Below are 26,204 nucleotides of genomic sequence, written 5' to 3'. Positions count from 1 at the left end.
CTTGATCAGTGCTGTCCAACGGAATTTTCTGTGATGAGGGAAACATTCTATATCTGCACTGTCTAATACAGTGGCTACCAAGCAAGTGCTATTAAGCATTTGAAATGTATTGGTACAAACAAGGACCTAATTTATTTATATTTAATTGATTAAACTTAAATAGTTGCATTGCATGTGGCTATTAGCTACTGTATTGGACACACAGGTCTAGATTCATAGGGTAGCCCCCAGACAGAAGAATAAGAGATTTGGGGCTGATTAGTAAGTCTTAGAAATGTTTTATCCAGTCTGGTAGAGGGCAAGGAGCTAATCAACACCCTTTCCATTCAAGTGGTGAGTAGAAGGCACCAATATCATTTAACGTGCTATGAATATCTGAGGTCATCTTTTTCAAGATGCAATAAAGGTTCAGATGAGAGTCAAATGAAGCTCAGTAGCTCAAGTGATGTTACTTTAGTCTTTTAGTTCTTCGTTTCCAGAGGCAGAATTCCCTTCCTGACACCGATATTAAGTAACCACAAAACCACTTCCACCAATTACACACACACACCTCCACCACAAGCCCCAGCACACACACATACTCTTTCTCCCATCTCCTGCTTCCCCCAGCTCAGTTTCCCATCCAGGCAGTCTTAAGCATTAACACAGTCTGCAGCAAAACCCCCTGATTCTGGCCTGTCTGCTCACCAGAATGAATACACACAAAGATCAAGTTTGGGCATTTTTAGCTCTTTTTGGTATGCCTGAAGCAGGTCTGCCTGTCTGGCTTCTAGGGTGGGTCTGCCGAATTGGACAAATCGCCTGTTGTATTGTAATCATGTTGACATTATTTCCCAGAGGATATTTGTTTGATTGGTCCTTGTTACTCTGTTCAGAAAAGAGTACAGAACTTCATTCAATGAATGAGCCTGGTCTGAATTGAGAAGTCAAGTATGAATGAGGAAGTGGACAGGACTCTCCAAGTGTTGTTGAGAAATGAATGCCCTGGCTAAGCGCATGTTTTTCCCATCTCTCTGATGGGGGGCGGGGCGGAGGAGGAGAGGCGCGGGGAGTTGGGGGGGAGAGATTAATGACTGTGTGAACCAGTCACTGTTCAATGATATAGAACTTGAAAACAGTTGAATTTGTTAAGCCTGAACAGACATAGGGCAGTGTTGCATCACAGGCTCAGAACCGGTGACTAAAATCTGACCTTTACATCTTCCCTCTTCTTTCACTCCCTGTCTTTGAAACAAGAACTACAAAGACTTGAAATCAGAACCTAAAGCTGAGAGAGAAGAACAAATGCAATAGAAGTATAACGAGTCTGCACTGGGCAGGGGAATCCTCCCTACAAGGTGGTCTCAAGGTAGAGGGAGGCTACATAGAGGTGAGGTCTGCAGAGGTTTTGGTGGCTGCTGATGGCCAGCAGTGGGTGACAGGAATTGGAAGGAGAAGCTTTCCTCCAGACCATGGAAGAAGATCATTCATGAAAGGTGAACTGCATACTCGCATTTTGGGGAGGAGGCAGTGGAGGAGAGCTGTGGGCACAAGTAACACCAGTCCTGGGCATTCTGAAAAGACTCAGAGGGTGCAAGAGTGCAAGAGTTCTTACTAGCAGCATACAATTGGAAGGTCAAAAAGCTTCTTCCCATGGTCACTGCTTTCTGCTCCCTTCACCTTGGACAGTGTTTACTCTCTTTATCTTGTAGCTCGGGCAGCAGGAGACTTTGAATTTCAGTGATCTTTAGAAATAACATTTTCATATGCTTTTTCTGATTATACAAAAAAAATCAGTGTTCACCATGGAAAACACAGAAACATCACACACACACGCACACACACACACACACACACACACACATTGGGGTAGATGATTTCTTATTAAAGGCCATAGGGAAGAAAGAGGACAGGAGATGGCAATATGGATAATTAAATATAAAATTGTAAACCCTCTCTCTCATCATGGGTGGGAATTTGGGTGTTTGATTCTTCAGTGGTGTTCCTCTACGTTCTTCTACGTTATCTCTTTCAAACAGAATCCCATCCATGGGATTACTGGATTGAGCATTTCTAAGGTTCTTGATATATATTGCCAAACAGTTTTCCCTACTAGGTCATACCAATCTGCGTGGCCACCAGACATATATAAGGAAGTTGGCTTTCATGGCAGGAAAATGGTACCTCACTGTTGTTTTAATTTGCAGGTTATCTGCAAAACTGACTTTCTTCCTTATGTTATATACCAGTATTTCTCTTTTGTGAATTAGACTGTTCTTTTCTACTTTTTTCTGTTGTTTTACTTCTCAGATTCCATGATAAGACCTTGTGAATAGAATACTGAATTAATAAAATACTGAATGACTTCTTTGTGTTGAAAATCCTTCCCCATCAAAAATTATCACTATTAACTTAATTTGTTCACATTCCACTCAAATTTCTTATTTTGGTCACCACTTTTACGTGGCCCAGAAATAGGCCATTTGTGAAATATCTGTATGCAGCAGGTTTTTTACCAAAGAAGTGCTTAGGGAGGGCAAAGGACAGTCAACTTCTGAAGGCAAATTATAAAAATGAAAAAGGTTGTTTGTTGTTTTTTTTACTTTTAAGAATAAGGAGATGCCTTAATTTTTCTTTTTTTTAACATCTTTATTGGAGTATAATTGCTTTACAATGGTGTGTTAGTTTCTGCTTTATTCCTTAATTTTTCTTATGGCAAAGACAAAGAAGGGTTGGACTAAACTTCATAGGCCAGAATCTTCTGATATTTAATTTTTTTTCTATAGAATAACAGTACAATATCCAAATCAGTGTCATTTCCTAGAATTAAAAGCAAAACAAAACTTTTACTGCACAAACAGCAGAATGCTCCTGAGAGGCATACAGTGTGACAGTACACAGATGAGACAGCAGCCAGAAGCATGGAGAAATTCCTCTAAGTCACAGATGAGGTGGAAGAAGGCCCAGGCATAAATCAATTCCTTGATTCCCGGTCAGTGTTCTTTCTATAGCACCCCAATTCCTCAGAGCCTGACATCTTCTACAAAATATTTCATTCAAAAATTCCAATGAAAACACCTATCCTATTATGTAGCAAGTAAAGCCCTTATCATTTTATGAATGGGATTATATTCAATCATCTGTGATGTGTGCAGATGCCCTGTTTAACACCCTCATTATATGATCTTACTCTCTCTGACATAGCTATTCAAACAACAGCAGGGACTGTGCCTATGAACTACTCTACTATTTGTTATTAAAAAATGAAAGAGTGGGCATTTCTTACACTTTATAATAAGAAGTCATTTAATTAGAGGAGTAGAATAAAAGCCTTTGTTTTGTTTCTACTCAAAGTTTGCATTTGCGATTGACACAGAGATCGCCCTCCCTCCAACAATGGGGAATTTAAATGGTGAGGTTTCACAATCCTTAAGGGGGAAGAAAGTCTATGTGACAATGTTCAATCCACTGAATTCACTATTAAGTAAGAGTCCAGCTCCATTCACATGTGCCAACTTTCTTCCAGGAAATCCTGTTTGAGAGGAAGGCAAACTAAGATCACCCATGATGTGCCAGATACTTTCATATACTGCATGTTATCTCAATTAATCCTAACAGTAGCTGCAGCTCAGCTGCTGGCTGGCTCTGATTTTATCACACAGGACAAGACCAATATGTAGTCAACCTCATGACGGTGTTTTTTTGTACCCAACTGGCATCCAAGGTACCTTTTTGGCTGACTCAGTTTCTTTGAGACCATCCTATCTGCAGCCACATTATAGTTGTTTTGGGTGCTGGAAACCACTTGATTCCACTTCAAGACGTGGCTGTTTGGTGAAGGAAAACAATAACTCGATGGAGAGAAATAAGCAGTGGCTTTGAACACTTCTCTCCCATTTTCCATCATGGAACTGTTTTTTAGACCACAACAATCTTGAGACTTAGAGAGATCTTGAGAATCACCTGGACCAATCACCTTTTCAAAGAGCTGCCCTTTCATCCAGCATCCCCATCAGGGGTCCCCCAGTCTCACTGACGAAGAGAGGACCCTCTGCACTCAACACTTGACCACATGGCAACCAAATCTAGTTTTCCTACGGCTCCAAGAGTTAAAAAGAAAAATTTTTTTAACTGAATACAACCCAGTACATGTCTTTGTTAAGTTCTAAAGAAAATGCCCATTTGTCAGGAAGGTGTGTTGAGGTGAGTTAAGGCTTGTCAACAATTTGTTTTAGGGCTCCTGCACTTGTCTCAATTGTAATTGAGAAGATAATGGAAAGACACTATTTACTGATGAGAGGCAGGATGGCGTGGGGAAACTGAATGGACTTCGGGGTCAAACTAATCTGAGTGTGAAGGCAGATTCCAGCATTTACTAAATGATGTGGCTTTATTCAAGGCTCTTGAGCTCTCAGTGACTCAGTTCCCCCAATTGTAAAGGGGGTTAATGATTCCTAGCTTGCAGGATTGTTTCAAGAATTGGGGATAATATACATATAGTAGCCAGTGCAATGCCTGACACATAGTAAGTACACAGTCAAATGGTATGATTTGAGAAGGCATCACAGACCAAAGACGGTTTTGAAGGAGAGCTATTTTTAATGGCTGATGCAGTTCACCAAACACTACTTGGGTGGCAACGTGGGCAGTGGGAAGAGGTGGCAACATGGAGGCCGAAAGTCTGGATGTCACCTCTTTCACTAACAAGGTGTGTGACCTTAGGTTCTCTATTTCAGCTTTCTCATATACAAAATGGGTATATGTTACATCTCAGAATTTTTTTTAAAAGATAACTATAAAAATTTGGGAAAGTATTTTTTAAAGTGTACAAGATATTGTTCCTGTGGTCGTTCATAAAGTTAAAAAGAATCAAGTCAAATCTTCAACGACTGCTTTCAAGCATCCCGTATGAAAGGGGATTTCTACTAACTGAGAAAATGATACCTTTGAAGCAAAGAATCTGGGCATCTCTTGCTTTTTCTAAAAGTGACTTAAAACAATTGATTGCGACGCTCAGGGTATTCTCTTATCTTCCACTGGGCATAGGGGGCCGCTTATCCGTGGCCTCACTGAAATGATGACCTGATCACACTGATCTGCCTTACAATATTAATGCAAAATTTAAAACATAACCTCTTTTATTCCCAACTAGAAAAAAAAATCTAAAGGGTGTATGCTCCCTTTTGTTAGTCTAACTGAAGGACATTCTGAGCAAGTTTCTGGTAAATTTTGAAGCAAGAACGGAACATTTGTGAATGCCTATACTTGTAGGATGGAAAATCAAGAAAGGTAGTAAGGAAAAGGAAATTTAGAAATTTTGTTCATTTCCAAGATGATCAAATGAGTCAGATAATTCAACATATAGACCCTTCTGGGAGTTAGAATTTAAAACACTTCAAACCCCACATTGAGAGATGTGACTTTTGCCTCCCAGGAAATTTCTCAGCAATTCTGACTTGAAATTCACCTACCTTACTTATGGTGATTGAACATTTCTTTATGCATTGATATTGAAACCTGATCTTAAGGAGTTCCCTGGTGGTCTACTGGCTAGGATTTGGTGCTTTCACTGCCGTGGCCAGGGTGTGGCACAGCCAAAATTAAAAAAAAAACAAACAAAAAAATACCTCAATAGTTGCTAAATAGATTTTAGATTATACCATGTGCAACTCAAAAAAAATTCATAAGCCACAAAAATTTATTCATAAAGAAAAGTTTGCTTGTTTTCAAAACAAAACAAACTTTGAAGGGAAAGACAGAGAAAATGACCTAAGAAAAGTCAGGTCAATGGCCAGCTTTCCAGCAGGAGGCACACAGGTCTGCACTACTGTATAAAAGCTGAGTCTTTGTTAATGAGGTGGCACAGCCTCAGCAGTCACCTGGCATAGTCTCTGCCAGGACAGGATTGCTCTCTACTGTAACTAACCACTTGCGTGTTGGTTCAGACCAACTGTGAAGTCATGAAACTCTCCTCAGGCTCAGTTTCCTCATCTGCAAACCGTGGGAGTCGCCTCCTAGGGTGATGGTTTCACTTAAACAAACAGCCTATGCACAGTACTTAGCAAATCCACTCCCAGAAAGACTTCTCTCCTTGAGCCCTTTCAGGTGATAACATTTCCAACCCACCTTTTATAAGATCATTTAACTTGAAAGGGCTGGCACACACAGGGAGTAATTTGCAGCTCATAGAGTCATGTTTTTAATCCCCCCCACCACCAAATTTATTAAATTGTGGTGTATTCTTACAAAGAAATACTATGCAGCAATGAAGGAATATATTATAGCTACATGAAGTAATGTTGAAAGAAGCCGGATACAAAAGAGCACATACATATGACTCCACTTTTATGAAGTTCAAGAACAGCTAATGTATGGTGATAGAAGTCAGAATAATGGTTACCTGGAGCAGTGTGGGTGACAGGGAGGAGAGGCACATGGGAGCCTTCTGGGACACCGAAAATGTTCTGTACCTTGAACTAAGACTGGTGGTTACACAGGTGTATGTAAAAATTCAAGCTGTATACTTAAGAGTTGTTCATTTTACTGCCTTTATGTTATACTTGAATAAATAATATTTGAAATAATATTTTCTAAAGCACTTACTTGACTTAATTTCATTACATGGAAGTTTTTCTCTCATGCATTCTTCTAGGCTCTTTTTGTATTTTGTATAAGTGATAAATGTATTCACTGGTACCTCATAATTGTAGGAATAAAATATTACTCATATATTAAATTTTCCAAATAATTGAATGTATCCATTTAAGTAAGAAAACTATTACTTTCTTGGATGAAAATCCTTATAAAATGATTTGTAGTCCTGACTATCATCTTAAACGCTACTGAGCACATTCTTCTCGGTGAACCAAGGCTATCCTTAGAAACTTATATGGTTGAGCTGAGCTGAGAGGAAATGATGGCTTCAGGGGCCATTGCTTCTAAACTGGGTGACAGTAATTTTTGCCCCTTCCCTGTTATCAGGGGCTATTTTTCACATGCCTGCCGCTAACCTTCCTGGTTCTTATCATTTGCTTTCTTTCACTCATTTATTCATGTATCTGGTACCTGTCTTTAGAATGCCTAGTATGTGCTAAGCACTGGAGATATAGTGGTGAATAAGACACTCGCAATCCACAATGTAAGGGGGACTTATTTTTTGGCAGAAGAGGCAAGTACTGATATAAAACAAGGGTGATGACTAACTTAAAGGGGCAGGGGTATAGGACCTAATTTAGAGGGTCTGGGAAGGTCACCTTGAGGAAGGGACATTTAAGAACTGAGAGATAAGAACCTAGCCTAGAATGAGACCTCAGTAAGTACTTGTAGAATGAGTGAATGATCATTAGCCAACAAAGAAGAGTTCTGATTTATTGTGCACTGAGAAAACAGGAATTCTACTGAAAGATGTCTAAACCAAGAGCCAAAGGCACAGAGTGAGGCCCGGACGGACATAATGGCATTAATTTTTTGACTACTGTGAGGACTGTTTTTTGCCTTAACTCAAGACCTTGAGTTACTAGACCAGTGAAGGATTTTTAACCGTTGCTGGGTTAACCTATACAAATTCAGTTTTTACCAAAACAAAACCAGCCCAAAATAGCCCAGGTCTTTATGATGATTCCTCTAGTTTGCCTGCATAGTTCTGATCCCAAGTTCCCATGAATGTGACTTTCCTGGCACGGTCACCCAAAAAGGTGGGTGTCACCCACCCACACCTTCCGTTGACAGCTCTGTCCAAGCAAGCCAAAACAACCGTGACTCCTTGGGCATTACTGCATGTTGCAAACCACCGCCTAATTTGGAGCCTATTATTGTCCCTAGAGACTTCACCTCTAAGACATATTACAAACCAAGAACTTGCAGTCTAAAGGACAGAAAGAACAGATGACAACAATCTTTGTGGAGAGACTTCACTCAAATATACGCCTTATAAAGCCAGCCTGATATAGAAGCATTATTAACATATCACATGGAATAGCAGCAAAGTTTAAAATGCCAGAGATAGGGGCCAATGTACGTAGGGTTTAATTTGACATCTGAGTTGATCAATTAACAAACTACCATGTAACTGCAAAAACTCCTAATGAGAGATGTAAATGTAGCCTTTGCTGACCTTAGTTTCTTACAATTCCATACAGATCTTTGGGACTTCTAACTTTAAAAAGCCAAACAAAGGAACTGCACTGAATAGGATTTTCCCAGTGAAATAAAGGGAAACAGGGAACGACAAGTATCTAAAGGTGATTTATTTTTAGAATTTTTTCCAGTCTTTCTGTTCCTCTGACAAAATTTCAAACGTAAAACTGTATCAATCTACTTCAGAGACAGTGGAATTAACACATGAGTTCCTTCACTGGTCAGGGTCTATTTTGGATTTATGAGGTATCACTGAAAGTCAAAAGTTTGACAGACTCTTAAGCAATCTAGGTGTATCTATAGGACAGACAAGTAGAGAGCAAGTATTCTTACCCCTGTTTTGAAATTTTAAAAGAGGTAAGAAAAATATTAATCTGATTGTGGCAAGTTACATAAACTTCCAGTAGCCGGGGTAGTGAAATGACTCAATGCTAAATTCAATTTTCTGATACTCATATAAAAATAATTAAATCTGCTCTCCCTCAGGTGAACTGGATGTCTTTGGCCCTCCACAGTTGTTAGATTTAGTTCCATTTGCCTAAATACACAAAGCCACAGGGACGTTTTTCCCATGAAGGAAGTTTCCTCTAATTTTGAAACAATCATTTATTCCAGCCATTTTGCAATGACTGGGAACTTGTCAGAAGACTCTCAGCTTCTTACTGCCAGAGTCACTGGGCAAAAGAGTACCCAAATCACATTCTTTCATAATCAATACGCTTGCAGTCTAATCTTAACTTTAGTTCTCTCTTTATGCTGAGGTTTCCCACCATAAGACAAACAGACTAAAGATTCCATATGCTTGTTACACCGCAAAGACTATACTGCAACTTCTTTCCCCAGAAACTGGCCATTACAGAAATCTTTTGCAGCTATTCTTTTTCTAGATTTTCCTATCTCCTGTTTGGGTTTTAGCCACTAATAACACAGTTCCAGGTATCTGTCCAGGATATCATTATTAACACTTGATCAAATGTAAACATTTGATTCCGGCTCTAGTTTTACCATACACGCTCATATTTTCTACAAAAGAAAAAAAAAATAAGCTAGAATAGAAATACTTAGTATTCCCAAGAAATACTGAGTCATTAGTTTCTCCAAAACTATGTATGACCAGTATATAAAGTTACTCCTAGCAACTGCGTTCTAAAAACAAAATTTAAGGATAAGAAGCAGTCTTTCAAACTGACCTTTAATCGGGGTAGGGGATGGGGGAGGAAAGAAAGTTTGAGTATTTTCAAGCAACCAGAGCCACCATTTAGCGAAAGCTTTTCATGGAATGAGTCACGGGGTATAACGAAGCGCAAATCACAAGGTTACACGTCGTCTCCTAGAAACGCCGCACCTGGTTCCGAATTCTTTGCTAAAGCAAATGCTAAGTTCTGATTCAGGCCCCTGGAAAACCTCAAGCACAGGTAGATTTTACCTCCTTCTCCATGACACACACCTCCCCCTAGTAAAACTGAAAACAACATTTGACTGAAACTGAAGATTACAATTATCCGGGGACTCCAGGCTACGGAAAAATAAGAGTTTGCAAAGCAATCACTTGGCCCCCTTCCTCCCCTCACCATTCCCGCCCCTTCGGCAGAAGGGAACCCGAATCGTACGCAATCTGAAATTCTAAACATGTATAAATTCTAAACTATGAAACAAGTACCTGCCAAACACCTGGAGCGCTCTTTCCCCGGCTCGCTCTCTCCTCCCACACGCTCTGGCAACGGAATGCCCTTCAAAACCATGGCTCAGTGCTTTTGGTAAATGTTTTACGAGACACTAAACAGCCTTGAGTCCCACCCTCAGAGCAAACACCATTGAGAGAACACAATATAATGGTCGCAGAGATATCGTGTGATGTGCAATAATGCAAATGAACAGGCGGGCTCTATTTCCACACTTCCCCTTAAGGGAAAAAAAAAATCCCAGACTTGCAAGGGGTGGGATGGAGGGCGGCTAGAGGAAGGGCTCGCAGAAATAAACCTTAACACTAGAAGCATTCGAGTTTTGTGTGGTGTTCTGTTTTGTTTAAAGCGGCATTATGATAAGCTCATTGTTCTAATCCCCAAGCAAGTCTTGGCTTTCTAAATGAAAAAGTGTTAAAGGCAAGAGTTAACAGAGGGTAGAGTCCCCCAGTGAATCTGTAGACACCGTTGCAACTACACATGTACCGTAGATTTCTATTTTTCAGAGCAAATCTGACGCCAAAAAAGCTTTTCATAAACCATCTTCCACAAAACACAAAATGTACTCCCCATTTTCCATATCCCTCAAGTAATTCACAGTTAAAAACCAACTCTGCTCCAAACCAGAAGTTTTGCATTCCATTCGAGTTAACAATTACAACTGGAGGATAACAGAAACTTGCTGGCACCGAATTATTAGCATACCCAGAATGTCAGGTGCCTCTTGGTACCACCAGGGTTAACAAGATAAAAAGAGAGGGTGTCCAGGGATCGTGGGCCTGGTTTTACAGAAACTACATATGGACATGGCTGGAGTCTGGAGCTCAAGTGGGCCGCTTGCACCTACCTGCTCTTGGAACTGAGAAATGAGAAAACAGAATTATTGAGTGACCATCAAGCCTGCTCCATGAAAAGAGACCAAGGCTGTAGAGAGGAGAAGAAAGAAGTGACTTTGGCTTTGGAATCTCACACACAGCCAGGTTAGGCAACTACGAAAACCATTTCTCTCGGCCCTACTCCCTAACCCAGTCCCCATGAATACTTAGAATTCTGCATTTCATACCTTTAGTATAGCCAGTGGGGAAAAAAGAAAACTGAACATAGAATTGCTGTCATGGCTTTTCTTCACACCAGCTGTGTGATCTTGAGCAAATCACTTAACCTCTCTGAGCCTGTTCCCTCATCTATAAAGTAAAAATGTCTAGAAACAGAAAAGATTTGCCAAAGAACTGACAGCACTCCCAATCTGAGAGCCTAGAAGATGGCATATACACATTTTCAAAGCATTTTAGGGTTGCTGTCCATTTTTTTTCTCCCCCCTATCTCATGTACATAAGTCTTATCTTGTTTTCCATTTCCTTGTATCACAGATGCCTCAGGTTAGTGCTATGACTGATCTGCCTTGGGTGGGTATCCTAAATGCCCGGTTATCTGCCTCTCAGGGGCGTGGTGAGGGGGCCTCCCCAGCCTCCAGCCCAGGCTGCCAGCGCCTGTGCTTTCACAACATTTCTCCTCTTGAATTCATCTTGCCCTCTAACACAGATACCTGCCTGCCTCCCTTTCGTTTTCCTTCTCTCTTCTTTTTTTTCTCATTTTCTCTTTCTTTTTTCCCTTTCTACCCTCCTTCCTTTTCTGCCCTGCGTCCTTGAGAGAGAGATGTGGACAGCGATTATTCTCATCATCCTGTTTCTTCTGTTATTTTACATGATACATCAAACAAGCCGGTGAGGGAGGTGAGACAGATGTGTTATCATCCAGATTCTACTAAAGAGAGATCCAGAAAGATTCAACAGCTGGCCTGAGGTCATGGGGCTGAAGCTTGGCTCTCCTGACAGGCCAGGGTTGCCCTACTGCTGTTCCTGGCCCTGACCACCCGACTCCCCACCCTCAAATGTACCTCTTCTCAGTGCCCCCAAGTCCCCACCTGGTCGAATCGGGTCTCACTGCTAATTGTGGCATATTCCCCTCTCAGAGCATTCTTCTCCTCATCTCCTTTCTTCCTCTCTCTGGACTGTCAAACTCTCATCCTATTTTTAGGGTCTATCTCACTTGACCCCCATAACCCACCTCCTGGCTACTGCTGGCCCTGTGTGCCCTTCTTTAGGCAAACTCAAGAGAAGCAAATCTCCAAAGTGACAAAGCTGCATGACTGGGGAATAATTATTCACTTCATAGGAGTCTTTCCTTATTGGGTACCCATGCCACGCTCACTGCACCAGCATATTTGTGTGTACGTCAAAAGTTTTCTAGACCATAAGAGTATCCACCTCTGCACCCTTAGCATGGTGTCCAGTGCTTACTGTGAAGGAACATATTTGAATTCTGAAGGAAAAAAATGTGAAGACATAGTATCAGAATCCAAAGTAGTGCCTCCATGGAGTAAACTCCAGGAATGCCGGGAGGCCCAAGAGTTTAGGGTTTTGATGTAGTAGGTTTGTTTTGTTTTTGTTTTGTATTCAAAGAGAATGAGAAAAGTGGATTATAAAGACAGGGTAGCAAATAAACTAACCATCAAGTCACACCATGAAACAAGAACCAATGATGATTAAATGCCTACGATTTACCAGGTACTTGATATACAATCTCATTTAATTTAATCAAACAGAGAAGGAGGAGGAGATAGGTTCAAAGAGCCCGCCCGAGGGCATGCGCTTTGCCAATAAGGGCAGATCTGAGAATCAAAGCAGGTCCAATCCTCGTCCTTGCTCTTCACCTGAGCCACACTCTCCCGACACAAGGACCCTGCAGCCTGCTCAGTCTAGGGACTAAGTGTCTGTTGCCCAAATCCAGAGCCACCTGTGTATGCTTTTTAGACTCTATGAGAACCCGTTCGGCCCTGTTCTTCAACTCCTTTTCCTTGAGCTCCCCAATCCCTCCCTTTCACCTTTTCTTTTTATCCCCAAGACAATCTGTCCTGCTCACTTTGAAATCTATTGACAAACTCTATTATTGGGGCCCTCATTTGACCACAAAAACCACCCAGATAGCATGGATTTCCCTACTTCACGTAAGCCTTTATGTTCATTTTTTTCCTATGGTCACAAATTTGATACTTGACTTTAAACACTGTAGGCTGTGTTAAAATTCCCTGTGTTATATATAGCCCTTGGTGTGCTACTGTATTCAAATAATCTACCTCTTGCTGCTCAGAGACTAAATTCTGTGTCCCTGAGGAAGAACCGTGCCTTCTATACCATATAAATGTTTTATAATAGCATTTTCCCACTTCCAGCCAGGCAATTCTAAATCGAGTTTTGTGCTATTGTTTTGGGTATGCCAGCATGCGGGTGTGCCCCTAGTATTTTTAACTGCCAAGTTCTGTTAGGGCAGAAAAATCAACCTCTGGCAAGTGCTGCTCTGTCACCATAGGCCTGTTCCAGAGTGTCTGTGAGTTCCAGGGGCCCACCTCTAGCTTAGGTATATTCGAGTCTAGCATATATTTGGCCTGCAAGATGATTCCAGATTCTGAAAGGAGTTTTGCGCTCTCTCAGACACTAGTGACAGGAGAGGAAGCAGCAGCAGGAGGTGAATATTTTATCTGGAACTAGTAGGCCTCCCAGAATCTTGGAAAGGTCTTGAAACTCCCCTGAATCACTCAAGCCCCTTCAGTTTTCTGGAGAGACCTCAGAAACTCCTGGTCCCCTAGTCCAGCGTAAACCAAACCCTAAGGAAGGTCCCAATAGCCCCTGGTGTGTTCCCAAACTGCTTCAGGAAGGAGACGGTGGAACAGATGAGGGGAACACGTGATGAATCTACACTGTCCAGCAATGTCTTTCACTGGGACATAAGCCACTAGATCAGCAGTTCTCAAAGTGAGGTCCCTGGATCCCCTGGGAGACCCTAGGACTCTTTCAGAGGTCTGCAAGGTCAAAACTATTTTCATAATAATACTAACATTTCTGCCCTTTTTTTCACTGTGTTGACATTTGCACCAATGATGAAAAGGCAGCAGAAGGTAAAACTGCTGGTACCTCAGCACAGAATAAGACAGTGGCACAAATGTGTACTAGTAATCATAGCATTTTTTTTATTGCCAGGCACTAGAAGTTGTTTCTATTTTATTTTTTTTAAGAGGCAGTTTTTCTTAAGAATGTACTTGAAGCAGGAATATATTAATTTTATTATGTCTTGAGCATATACCTTTTTCAATATTCTATGTGATGAAATGGGAAGCAAGTACAAGCACTTTTGCTGCATAATAAATTATGATCATAGGCTCAAGGAAAGTCATGTGTGTGACTGAGTTACAGATTGAGCTACAGCTGCTTTCATCATGGAAAGCATGGAACACTATTTTTACTTGAAGCAATGACTGACAGATAAACTATGGCTATCCAGACGTGGGTATTTGGTAGACAATTTCTGGAAGAATGAGTGAAGTGTGCCTGTCACTTCAAAGAACACAACTCATAGTATTACTATTTGTTTCCAATGATAAAATTTGAGCTTTCAAGCAAAAGTTAAAATTTTGAAGAACTTGAATTCACCACCATGAGCTTGAGAGCTTGCCAATAATTAAATGCTTTTCTGATGAGATTAGTTGTGACATTATTAAATGTGATTTTTTTTAATATTGTATAATGAAATGTGTCAATATTTGGATCATCTTCACAACTCAGTAAACTAATATTTTCCAAATGACCAATTCACGATGTTACAGAATCATGCATAGTAAAAGATCCATTCAAAGTACAAGATAAACCAGTGGATTTTAATATGAGTATGAAAAGTTCATTGATATGGTTTCAGATTCTACACTGCAACTAATCTTTAAGAAACTATCTCTTGTAGAGTTTGGGTTTAATATCAAAGAAGAATGTTCTCAATTATCTGAAAAGGCTATTACAATACCCCTCCCTTTCCCAACTACGTATCTTTGTGAAGCTGAGTATTCTTTGTTTACTTGATAAAAATAACATATCTCACCAGATTGAAGGCAGAAGCAGATATAAGAATACAGCTGACTTCTATCAAGCCAGTAATTAAAGAGATTTGCAAAAATATAATGTGCTTTCTACCATCTACTTTTTATATAGTTTTTCATAAAATGTCATTTATGTTAACATAAGAAATTACGATTATTTTTTAAGTACTTAATAAATAAATAAATATTTTTAATTTCTTAGTTTGAACTTCCAATGTGGTAAATAGTAACAGATACAACCCACATAAACAAAAACACTTCAGGTTCCTCAATAATTCTTAAGAATGTAAAGACAGGGTTGCCGGATTTAGAAAATAAAAATGCAGGATGCCCAGTTAAATCTGAATATCAGATAAACAACAAATAATATTTTAGCATAAGTATCCATGCAATATTTGGAACATACTTATACCAAAAAATTACTTATTGCTTATCTGAAGTTTACATCTCATTGAGTGTCCTTTATTTTACTTGCCTGTTAAGATGTGCTAAGCCCAAAAAAGTTTAAGCTGCAGTAGACCATGCCCCTCACACATGTACTAACACACTAATACCAACACTTATTAAACACTCACTGTGTAACAGACCCAGCACTAAATTCTTGACAAATATTACCTCTTCAATCATTCCAAAATCCTATGTGGCAAGTACTATTATGATCCCTAGTTAAGTAAAGCTAGTTATTGGGGGAAGGCAAGACTGGAACTCACTCACTCAGACACCAAAATCTCAGCTTGTAACTATTAGGCTTACACTGAACTCTGAATAATGGAGAATCCCAAAGATGATGGGGTTTTCTGCGTATTTGCATCTCAAATTTTAGCAAATCGATTTCTGTTGCTTCTCTTCTCTCTGTCTCATAGTTGTGTGTTCTGCTATCAGAGCAATGATGAAAACCAAGGCTGTGTGTCAGGGAATTCTATCCAGAACTGGCCATCAGCATTTGACTCGGAGCAGACTTTCCTAATGGATGCTTCCCTGGGCATGACAACAGCATTGGTCCAGGCTGAGAATTCTAGAATGCAGAAATGGTGCACAGGCACTGCTCATTACTATTAACTGGAAGCTGCTGGGAGCTTGGTGCTGGGCTAGGATCATCCTTGAGAATAAATTGGTAATTTCTCCAAATGAATCTGTACCAACTGAAGCAAATGCAACCATTGTTGTAAGTGAGCCAAGGTCCTATTTTTTGTATGATCATGACCCAGGCCACTGGATATATTTAATGAGCTCAGGTTTGACAGTAAACAAACCAGAGAAAGTAAATTTTTTTATGATCCAGCATGGGGGCAAGGAGGGGCCTCATGATCTGCAAATACAAAAATGAATTTGCTTGCAGCCAACTAGGGGCCCGCCCCCAATCACCAAGGGCTATAATGAAATGTAGAAAGTGATAAACATATAAGGTAGGGAGGGAGGGAGAAAGAGAGATACTAGTCTTTCATTCCGGAACATTTCTTTATTTCTTTAACAAAGGGAAGATTTACCTTTCAAATCTTTTTTGTTTTGTAAATTTGGATTTTTATTAGATGTGAGGCACACTACATTATACTAAAGGCAGTTGTGTAACCAGAAGCCAAGGGTGAGAGAACTTTGAAAATTAGCCTGGAGGAGAGAATGAGACAAGGGGAGGGGAAAAAAAGGGTCGATCAGAAAAGAAAAGATGCCAAAACTGGGGTGTTGGATAATGAAGATGTGCATTTTAGGGGCTTCCCTCGTGGCGCAGTGGTTGAGAGTCTGCCTGCCAATGCAGGGGACACGGGTTCGAGCCCTGGTCTGGGAAGATCCCACATGCCACGGAGCAACTCGGCCCGTGAGCCACAATTGCTGAGCCTGCGCGTCTGGAGCCTGTGCTCGGCAACGAGAGGCCGCGATAGTGAGAGGCCCACGCACCACGATGAAGAGTGGCCCCCGCTTGCCACAACTGGAGAAAGCCCTCGCACAGAAACGAAGACCCAACACAGCCATACATACATACATACATACATACATACATACATAAAAAGAATGTAAGCAGACAAGAATAGCATTAAAAAAATAAAAAATTTAAAAAAAAAAAAAAAAGATGTGCATTTTAGAAACCAAGACTTAGTGAGAGCCTAGAGAGCAGGCCGAGGGAGAAAGAGGGTTTGGGGAAACCCAAGGGCCCTTGCTGTGGGGCATCTGAAGGAAAAGTAAAAGAGTCATTTTTTACTTTTAAAACTGTCAACTTTGCCATTTGCCTCAGGCCCACCTGGCAGGGCTGCTGTCTGAGTTCAGATACTGGCCCAGTCCTGCCCTGGTGGCGGGGTCTGCCTTTCCAGCAGTCTCTCTATCTGCACACTCAGTCTAGATAACTCAAGCAATGAAAGGAGTGTCTGCAGAGAGAGGAAAAAGAAAAAGAATAACAAGCTGAGATGCAAGCACGGCTCCCTCCTCAGATAAGCTTGGGTGACCAAGGAGTGTAGCTTTCCCCTTCAAGGAACCCTCAGAATTTATTCTTGTGAATGCTGAATGTCAAGGAGGACACAGCCAGAAACTGTGACTCATCAAATTTCCAACGTCAAGACCAGAATGCACAGTCTGGATCCAAGGACTGGCTTTGCACTCAGAACACTGAGAGTCAAGGCCTCTGCCTGCCTCAGATACAAAGGCGGTGGAACCACGGGGCCCGGCCTTCACCCCACCAGCCCATTGCTTTTCCCTGCCTTCAGTGCCTGGAGAACAGGGAGTTTTATCCCACTGTGTTTGAGCTACAGGCCCTTATGACATCTCAGAAAGCGATCTGCCTTGAAAAGTGGTTGGATCTGTACATGACGGTCACTGGCCATTAGTATAGAGCCAGATAGTAAATATTTTCAGCTCTGCAGGCCATATGGTTACATATTTTTCTTTCTCTTTCTTTTTTTGGAGAAACCCTTAAAAATGTAAAAACCATTCTTAGCTACATACAAAAACTGGCAGCAGGGCAGGCCATAGTTTGCTGATCCCTTACTTAGAGCAAGGGCAAAGGATGGGCAGCATAAACTGGAGGTTTCTGCATGCAGTCTGGTTGTCATAACATGAGACAGCTGTTACACTGCCTTCTTACTGACAAAGGCTACCTAATTCTCCATCGCACTTGCCTAGTCTGACATTCTCCACTTGTGGAGGCATCTTCCCTTTGCTATGATCCTCTTCAAAGAAAAATTTAGCTGTAGATCTGGCAGGAAATTAAACCTTCAAATGATAGTGTTATATAGTCAGAAAATTAGATAAAAGGCATTTAAAATAAGCTAGAATATTTTTTAACAGGCTAGTTTTCCATTCTGAGTGTGTGTGTGTGTGTGTGTGTGTGTGTGCATGAGTGCATTTCTGTTTAAAATGAACACTCCATATGTATCACAAAATTCCAAACCTGGAAAAATCTTCTGATGTAGCCTAGTCTATAACTGTTTACATTTGAGGAAACTATGACCTACTTTGGTTAAATGAGATATTTCAAGTTACATACTAGCTGGCGGAAGAGCTTGAGCCAGAAACTTGGTTTCCCGATTTCCAAATTAGTTCCAATTCTTCTACTCTACTTCATAGCACATTGCCAAGTTAGTACTAAAAATTCAATTCAACAAATACTTATAAAGTATTTCCATACATGCCCAGCACTGGCTCAGTGCTCTGGGATACAAAAGAAGTGTAAGAGAAGAGTCCTGCCCATGAAAAGCTTTTGAGCTCACTGAGAAAACAAGGCACACACACATGAAACAAATATATTCTGTCTTACATTGTTACGTAATTATACAGCTAAAACAGAGCTGATGATTCTTCCTGTAATGACAGAATGGTTCTTTATCTTTGCTGTTCAATATGGTGGCCAGTATAGCCACGTGTGGCTGCTGAGCACTTAAAATGTGGGTAGTGCTACTGTTACCAACCTGGGTTCTTGGACCCGTTAAGCAATAAAAATTGATAAGAGGCCAGAAAAGGAATTTAGGCAAGGCTTTATTGGGACTCCTGCTATAGCACAAGGGAGCAAAAACAGGTAATAGGTTCCCTTGCTCGCTCCCCGAGGTGGGGTGAGCTGGTCCCTTAAATGGGGTGAGGATGGGGCAGATCCGTGGGTCAGGCCGGAGGCGGTGGCTTGGGTGGTCTGCCCACCCCCTTGGTGGTGCTATGTGCAGGGATCATGCACAGGACCCTGCTTTTGCTCCCTGCACCTCAGAAGTGGAAGTTGGGTTTTGGTCTTTTTGTGACATGTTCATAATTTGCCCCAACTGCACATGCTTGCAGTTATTTTTAGTCCCTCATAGTTTCTTTGTATTTTGTTGCTCGAGGAGACGTTTGTCCAGGTGCAAGCACTGCAGTAAAGGGTCCCAGGTCCCAGCCTGTCTCGTGACTAAGGAAGTAAACTTTTAATGGTATTTAATTTTAATTAGTTTAAATAGCCACATGTGACTAGTGGCTACTGTATTGGACATCACAGGTCTAAAAAAATGGTTATAGATCTGGATGGAAGATAGGTAACAAATATTCTGTCACTTCTCCCTATTGTGCCTTTGGCAGAAACCACTGCTGATCACAGAACCCTTCCCCTCTGAGCAGGGATGAGCTCTCAGGATTCCCCATGCAATGTTATTTTCAATTGCCTGGACCTGGTATATATAATGAAACCTATTTGCCATCCTTGATACAGATAAAAAGTGACAAATGTGAACAGGAGAAGGAAGTACTTGAGCTGAGCTTAGAAAGGCAACGTTTGGACAGATAAAGAGAAAGGGACAAAGAGTGTGGGGCTCTCCAAGTGGAGAACAGCATGATCCAAGGAACTGGACAGAGTTCTCCTGGTTCTAGGACAAGGGGGATGCTGGCCCAGCCAGAAGGGAGGATTGTGCTGGGTGAGGTGGAGATATGGGGACAGACAGAAGAGGGGGGCTAGATTAAGGAGACCTTTGCATTCCAGGAGTTCAGACTTTTTCTCAAGAGCAACAGGAGCCCCTGAAGGTCTAAGCAGGATAATGACAGGAGAAAAACATATTTTAGGAATCTGATCTGATAGCGAGCCACAAACAGGATTGCATAATGGACACATACATTCAGAAACTGGTAAGAAGGCTATTCCACTAATGGTTTTTGGTTTTCCTTTAGGAAAGTAATACTTGTGTAGTAAAGAAAATGTATAAATCACAGAAAAGCAGATATAAAAATTAAAACTAGACCTCTACCTTTCATACTCAACAGTAGTGGGCATTTTGATGCAGTTTCTTCTGGCTTTTGTTGGTTTTTTTCCCCCCTTCCCTGGCTATTGCAATAATTCAGGAATAAAGTTAGGACTAGGAAAGTGGTAGTATGAATAAAGAGGAAAAGCCACAAAAATTTTTTTTAAGTGAGACAGCAGAGTGAAGAGAAAAGATCATTAGCGTTAAGGGACCTGGGACCTGAGTTCTAGGCTTGGCTATTTCAGTGGGCCTCCTCTCTCTCAACCCCTAGCCTTGGTTTCTGCATTTTAGCATCTAGGGACTGGTCTAGATCAACTTCTTAATCTCTTCTTATTGGTGTCTAAGTAAAGGTCAGATGACATTTTCAAGACCTTCCCCCAGACCTAAAATGGAACTAAAATGTGCCTGTGTTATGTCTCTGTTCATTTTAAGTGAACACAACAGATAGATAGCTGGGGTTGTCATAAGACAAAAATGTTCCCATGATCTTTAAGCTGTACCAGTAACATAGAACTGGGGTTCTAACATAGAACCAGTAACTGTACAGTAACGGTTCTGTACTGTTCTAACATAGAACCAGTAGCTGTACCAGTAACATAGAACTGGGGTTAACATAGTAACATAGAACTGGGGTTCTATTACAGGTGTATCTATTTTATAGATACACCTGTATCTATAGATACACCTGTAATCTATAAGATTTTAGGTGTTAAGTAATTAAACTGTATATTCTGAGCAGTGTTGTAGCGAGGATGTGTAGGTGTGGTTCCCAGGACATATAATGGGGTGGTGTAAACAGGGGAACCATTCTCAGACAGGACTTCACCAAGCAGTGGCAAAGTCTTCCTAAGACCCAAAGGTTTTTAAGGCCCAAACCATCTTCGCAGACCACAGGAAAAACAAAACCAAAAACAGCTACTAGAGAACGCAAATTATGCTCTCCGGAAAAAGCAATACACAGCCATTCACCAGGTTAATAAGCAAAAGTGTAAACCAGTGGTTGTCCACACGGGACATAGATGAGACTCAATCGTGGAGTTTTCAAAAAGTACTGATAGTTGAGTCCCTCCTCAGACCAGTTAAATCAGTGTCTCAGCGAGCGGGGCCTGTGCATTGACATTTTTTTTTAAAGTTCTCAAGACGACTGAAGCCTGAAACATCAGCGGATATCCCAGAGCAAGAATAGTTCAAGGGGCCCGGGAGCAGCGTGGGCCTACACTCAACAGACCTCTCAAAAATGACCACATCAAATTCACTCATGACTAAGAAACCAGCAAGCTTGAGATGGCCAGTTCAGTGGAACTTGGGTTCCATGTTGTGTATGGTATGTGTATGTGTGTACATACACATGTGTGAATTTCCGCATCTGTCAATTAAGTTACTCAATTGCTTAGCAGTACTCTGGATAGAAAATGTGAACATAGAGCATGAAGTTTCAAAACCTGAGAATCTCATAATGGTCCAAAATGGAAGCAGGGTCAAGTAGCTGGCCTCTGTCTGTTCTATTGAAACCATCTATTTTTTTTTTTTAAATCTGGCTTTTGGATGGAGGAATTATGTATTATACTATGCCAGTGATCACCCTTCCCTGATGCCGTCAAGTAAGTAGAGAAAAAGAAAAGTGGACACGTTTATTAATGAAAACAATCTCTCACTAGAAGCTGATCACCTTCCTGTAAGGGGTAGATGAAGGAAATTAAGAACATAGATTTGGGGAGAATTCAAAGGATTGGCAGGAAAACAGGACTTGCAATCCAGCTCCAGGAAATGATGCTAATAGAGAAGGAAGAATATATGTCTGAACCACAAAAACAAAAAATCTCTTAAGGGCTTTTAAAGATTCTTCAAGAAACGTGACTAAATCCTTATTTTAGGACAGACGTCTGTTCATCTGAAGCCACTTTCCCTCTACCTCTTTCCCCATTAGGATCATGCTTATTCCTTGAACCTGACACTTGCCGGCCCAAGTTGAAACCCTCCAGCTGTTCCTCATTTGATAAGTCACTACCACCTGCCCCCAGTTGCCCTCTGCCTAGTAAACCACTCCTTCCTTCTCCTTCAGGTCTCAGTTAAAACAGCACTTAAATTCCAAGAAACCTTCACCAGTGGTCACTCCTCCCACTGACATTCAGAGTAGGTACTCTGGTTTTAAACTCCCTTAACTCCTTGCAATTCTTCTTCAGCCCACTCACAACTCAATTATTTAATGTCTGCGTTGACTACTAGACCAGGTTCTTGGGGGCAGAAAACCAATCCTTTCTGTCTTAATCTCTTAATTACCCAGTACCTGGCACAGAGCCTGGCACATAGTAGGTGCAGGGAAAAACCTTAGTTAACCAATTTACCTGTACCACTACTGATTTAAGGATTAATGTACTATCACCCATGGGGCCCTATAATACAGAGGTTCTGCAAATCTTAAAGCCTGTATAAATCAGACCCATGTGACTTGGAGAATCCTGTCCATTCTGTGGCATTAACTCTACAAAGATGCTATTTACCCATGCATTTAACATGAATGTGAATTTGGACTCATTCACACATAAATGGACGCTAACAAATCACTCTGGGGACATAGTAGTGAAATATTCTAAAATAGAGTATTTGACTTGTAAATCCCATGATGCAGAGCGCTGGAAGGGTGCCAGGCTTTGGATAAGAGCATCTGGTCCTAGGACCTGCTGCCTAAGAGGCTGCTCCGTGATGTCACATGGGTTGTTCTGAATGCCAGGACCACTGCTTAGGAGGTCCACAGACCACTCGTCTCAAAACCATCATATGGAGTCACCAAAAATTTTAGTTTTTAAAGGCACTTGCACTTTGTGAAAAATAGGAGGCAGAGAACACTTAATGCTGGTCATTTGTGGGTTATTAGAGGAATGCTGTGTTTCACCAAATCGAAATCCCCATTAAGATGTATCCCACCTTCAGACATTTTAAATTGTGGGGGGGAAATGTATTCTACAGTTGATGAAATGCAGTGAACACTACAGGAAAAACTCAGTATTAAAAGACTTTAAGCAAAGTCATTCAAATAGAGCTTCTGTCATTCTTTTTGACTGTGGGAGTCTTCTGGGGACAATGGTACTTACAAAACACACAGGGCACTCTGGCCTAGTAAATTAAGCAAATACCCAGAAAAAAACGATATGTGTTGGTTTAAAAAATGAGAGAGGATTAACATTTGGTTGTCACTATGTAATGTTCACCTACTTTTCTGCACCCCTGAATGATGTCCTTTTGAGCCCCAGTGAAGATGGAGCCAGATGACTTACCAAATCTCCTCACTGAGCCCAGGAGTGGCTGATCTCTGCTAGGTGACCTAATGCGAGGTGTCCTGATGCCTCTCTTACCCGAACTCTGAAATGGAAAAGATAACACTATTTACCCAGAGATGGCTAAGGAGAAGTGTGCAGTAAATGACGGCTAGTGGTTGGAGGGGAAGCGGTAAGAAGAAGAAATATGGTGTTTTATGATTACTGCACACCTTTGTGTGTGCATGGATTACAAGGAAAGCTACATAACCGGTCAGTACAAGAGATCTGCAGTGGCTCACATACATGGAGAAAATAGGTCATGTCCTTTTACCAATTCCACAAGGCTATTCAGGTTGATATTAGCTAAAGGACATTCAAGGGGAAAAAATCTCAGTCCGACAAGGAGAGAAGAGGAACGTATAAAGAGGTGGTGTAACGGGGAGAAGCTCACGGGTTTGGCCATGTACTCAAAACTCACCTCTACTGCTTGCTAGCTGGGTGACCTTGGGCGCTTTACTCAACCTCTCTGATCCTCCTTTTTCTCATCTAATATGAGCCTGTTTATCTGCCTGTTACGGACATTGTGACAATAAACAAGACAACATATATGAAGCCCTTGGGGCCCCATATGAGAGAAAACATTCAATGGAGGGCAGCTATGATTATTATATTCACTTAAATGTCTTTCTGCAGAGGCATATTAAATTGCGGTCTTTTAGGGTAAATCACCAAACACTCCAAATTGTTTAAAGCCCTGTGAGCTGTTAGTGTTTTTAATATTTCTTTACCTTTGGAAGCCCTGTGCAGCTAGCTTCTCTGCCCATATATGAGCAATATTCCTTAACTATTCCCCTTCATCTTTAATTAAATACATCTGATTAACTAGGCGCTGTACAGCAGACTTCATTATGCTACAACTCACCGAGAATGAATAAAACCCCACAGGAGTCTCACTCCCACCCGCTCCAAGAAAGATCACAAGTCTGCAAGCTACCTCTGGGAAACAAAATACTGAGTTCTGCTAACTCCTGCAGTTGAACTAGGTAATCATTTGTTCCAAAGTTCTTCCCAACTCAATGGCCTAATTAACTAAGGTTGAGCTTTTGATTAACATAGTGCTTGAAGGAACTTTGACCCACAGAAAGTTGGCATTTCACTTGCTTCTGAGTCCAACTTGTGTCACGAGTGCTGGTTTCAAGGGTAATAAAGGACCTGGCTGTTTGGTTACAGCAAATGGAGGTGGTGCCATGTCATTATAAGGCTTTCCCCTCGACTGTCCACCCAATCCTTGGCAAAGGCAGTTTGCAGCCCACACGTCAGCTTTTGAAGTGAATAGGATGAAAGGCTGTAGATTTCCAAACTGAAAAGCACCTAAGTTCTACTTGGCACTTTACCTAAATGTCAGTTGTTTAGGAAACATGAATATGATCCCCTGATCAAAGTGATCAGAGTGGAGATCAGGTGTTGGAGCGGGTGCATGTCCATCTAGATTTTGCTTTGGTGAGCAAAGTGCTCTCTCTGATGGCTCCTGAGTTCTAAAACACTCGTCAGATACAAGGCAGAGACCATAGTACCTGAGAGCGCATGTTCCTGCCTGTTATAAGATGAATAGTGTCCTTCCTAAATTCATATGTTGAAGCCCTGACACGGCCCTGCCCACCCCCAGTACATCAGAATGTGACAGTATTTGGAGATAGGGCCTTTGAAAAGGTAACTAAGGTTAAATGAGGTCATATGGGTGGGCCCTAACCCAATACGAATGGTGTCCTCATAAGAGGATATTAGGATACATTCACATATAGAGCAAGGGATGACCATGTGAGGGCACAGCGAGAAGATGGCCATCTGCAAGCCAAGGAGAGAGACCTCAGAAGAAAGCAAACCTGCTAACACCTTGATCTTGGACTTCCAGCCTCCAGAACTGTGAGAAAATAAATTTCTCTAGTTTAAGCCACCCAGCCTGTGGTATTGATATTTTGTTATGGCAGCCCTAGTGGTCTAATACACTACCTCCCTCTCTGTACCCCCAACCTTATATCTCAGCACCAGGCAGGTAACAAATGAGGAAGTCGACTAAGAGCAAAAAATAACAGGAGTGGTGTAGACAGTGGTAAATAGGAGAGGTACCAAATTTTTAAACTTTAAAAAATACTGGGAAGCCATACAGAATATGTCCATGGTTTGATTATGCCGGGGATCTTTCAGTGGCAATCCCTGGGCTAAACCATCGCAATTAGACACTTAAAAACACCCACTATTCATCTTTCAACAAATATTAATTGAATACCTACAACAGGTCAGGCCTTAAGCCAGACACTGGGTATAGCAGTGGTGAATAAAAGAAGGCATCTTCTCTGCCTTCATGGTATATAATGGTCTGGGATAGGGAGTCCAGGTACTGAGCTAGGCGAGAGACGCCAAGTTGAAAAGACAAAGTTGCTGCCCTCCAGGGCGCTGCAGATTAGCAGACCACAGACATGAAACAAGACCATCATGAAACAATGGGACACCAGCTATAAGACACAAGGGGCAATGGAAAGTGGAAAGATGACTGCAAGTCTGTCAAGGTTAATCAAGGAAGACGTGAGCCAAGTTCTGGAGGATGAATAACAGTCTGCTTGGCAGACAGGGATGACGGATGAGGAGAGGGCATTTTTCAGCCAGAAGGAACAGTCAGTTCCTGGGTACGGGGACATGAGAGAGCACAGCATCTTTGGAGAATGACGAGTAGTTGGACTGAGGGTGGGCAGCGGAGGGTGCAGCAGCGGAGGGTGCAGCTGAAAAAGGCAAGGAGCTCACATTTTATTGCACAATGAACCACTGGAAAATTTTAATCAGGAAGGTGGCATTACCAGAACTGCCTGTTAGAAAGATCTCCTGACCACGAGGCAGAGGGGCTAAAGGCAGGGTGACCCATCTGGAGAAGATGAAGGCGGGGACCAGGGAAACAGACAGAGGGATGCTTGGCAGGCAAGGTCAGGGATGCAGAACTGAAGTTGTCATGGCGTTCAACCCATGGCCACAGATGACACTGCCCAAGGACATTATGTGC

At 41.5% G+C, this 26,204-nt stretch overlaps 2 protein-coding genes across 14 annotated transcripts in view; one reads left to right on the top strand and one right to left on the bottom strand.

Annotated features, from left to right (window-relative positions):
- NSUN7 (NOP2/Sun RNA methyltransferase family member 7) overlaps positions 1 to 26,204 on the top strand; it is a 373,856-nt gene that overhangs the window by 101,742 nt on the left and 245,910 nt on the right. The gene's annotated exons all lie outside the window — the stretch shown is intronic.
- Positions 1 to 26,204, bottom strand: part of RBM47 (RNA binding motif protein 47) — a 243,245-nt gene that overhangs the window by 72,570 nt on the left and 144,471 nt on the right. For 8 of the 13 annotated variants that reach the window (XM_082390606.1, XM_082390608.1, XM_082390607.1 and 5 more), the window contains one exon: positions 23,171 to 23,255. The exons of 2 other annotated variants lie outside the window; for them this stretch is intronic. Coding sequence is in view for 3 of the 11 variants with exons in the window: in XM_082390603.1 (XP_082246729.1) it covers positions 23,171 to 23,255 (85 nt within the window). In the remaining 8 variants the exon portion in view is untranslated. Of the gene's footprint in view, positions 1 to 9,775; positions 9,945 to 23,108; positions 23,133 to 23,170; positions 23,256 to 26,204 lie in introns of those variants that run through there. 3 more of the 13 variants (XM_082390611.1, XM_082390605.1, XM_082390602.1) reach the window with 3 other exon arrangements.

Source organism: Balaenoptera borealis (assembly GCF_965194805.1).
Source record: "Balaenoptera borealis genome assembly, chromosome: 4".
Taxonomy (NCBI): domain Eukaryota; kingdom Metazoa; phylum Chordata; class Mammalia; order Artiodactyla; family Balaenopteridae; genus Balaenoptera; species Balaenoptera borealis.
This window is presented reverse-complemented; position numbering and strand designations above follow the sequence as displayed.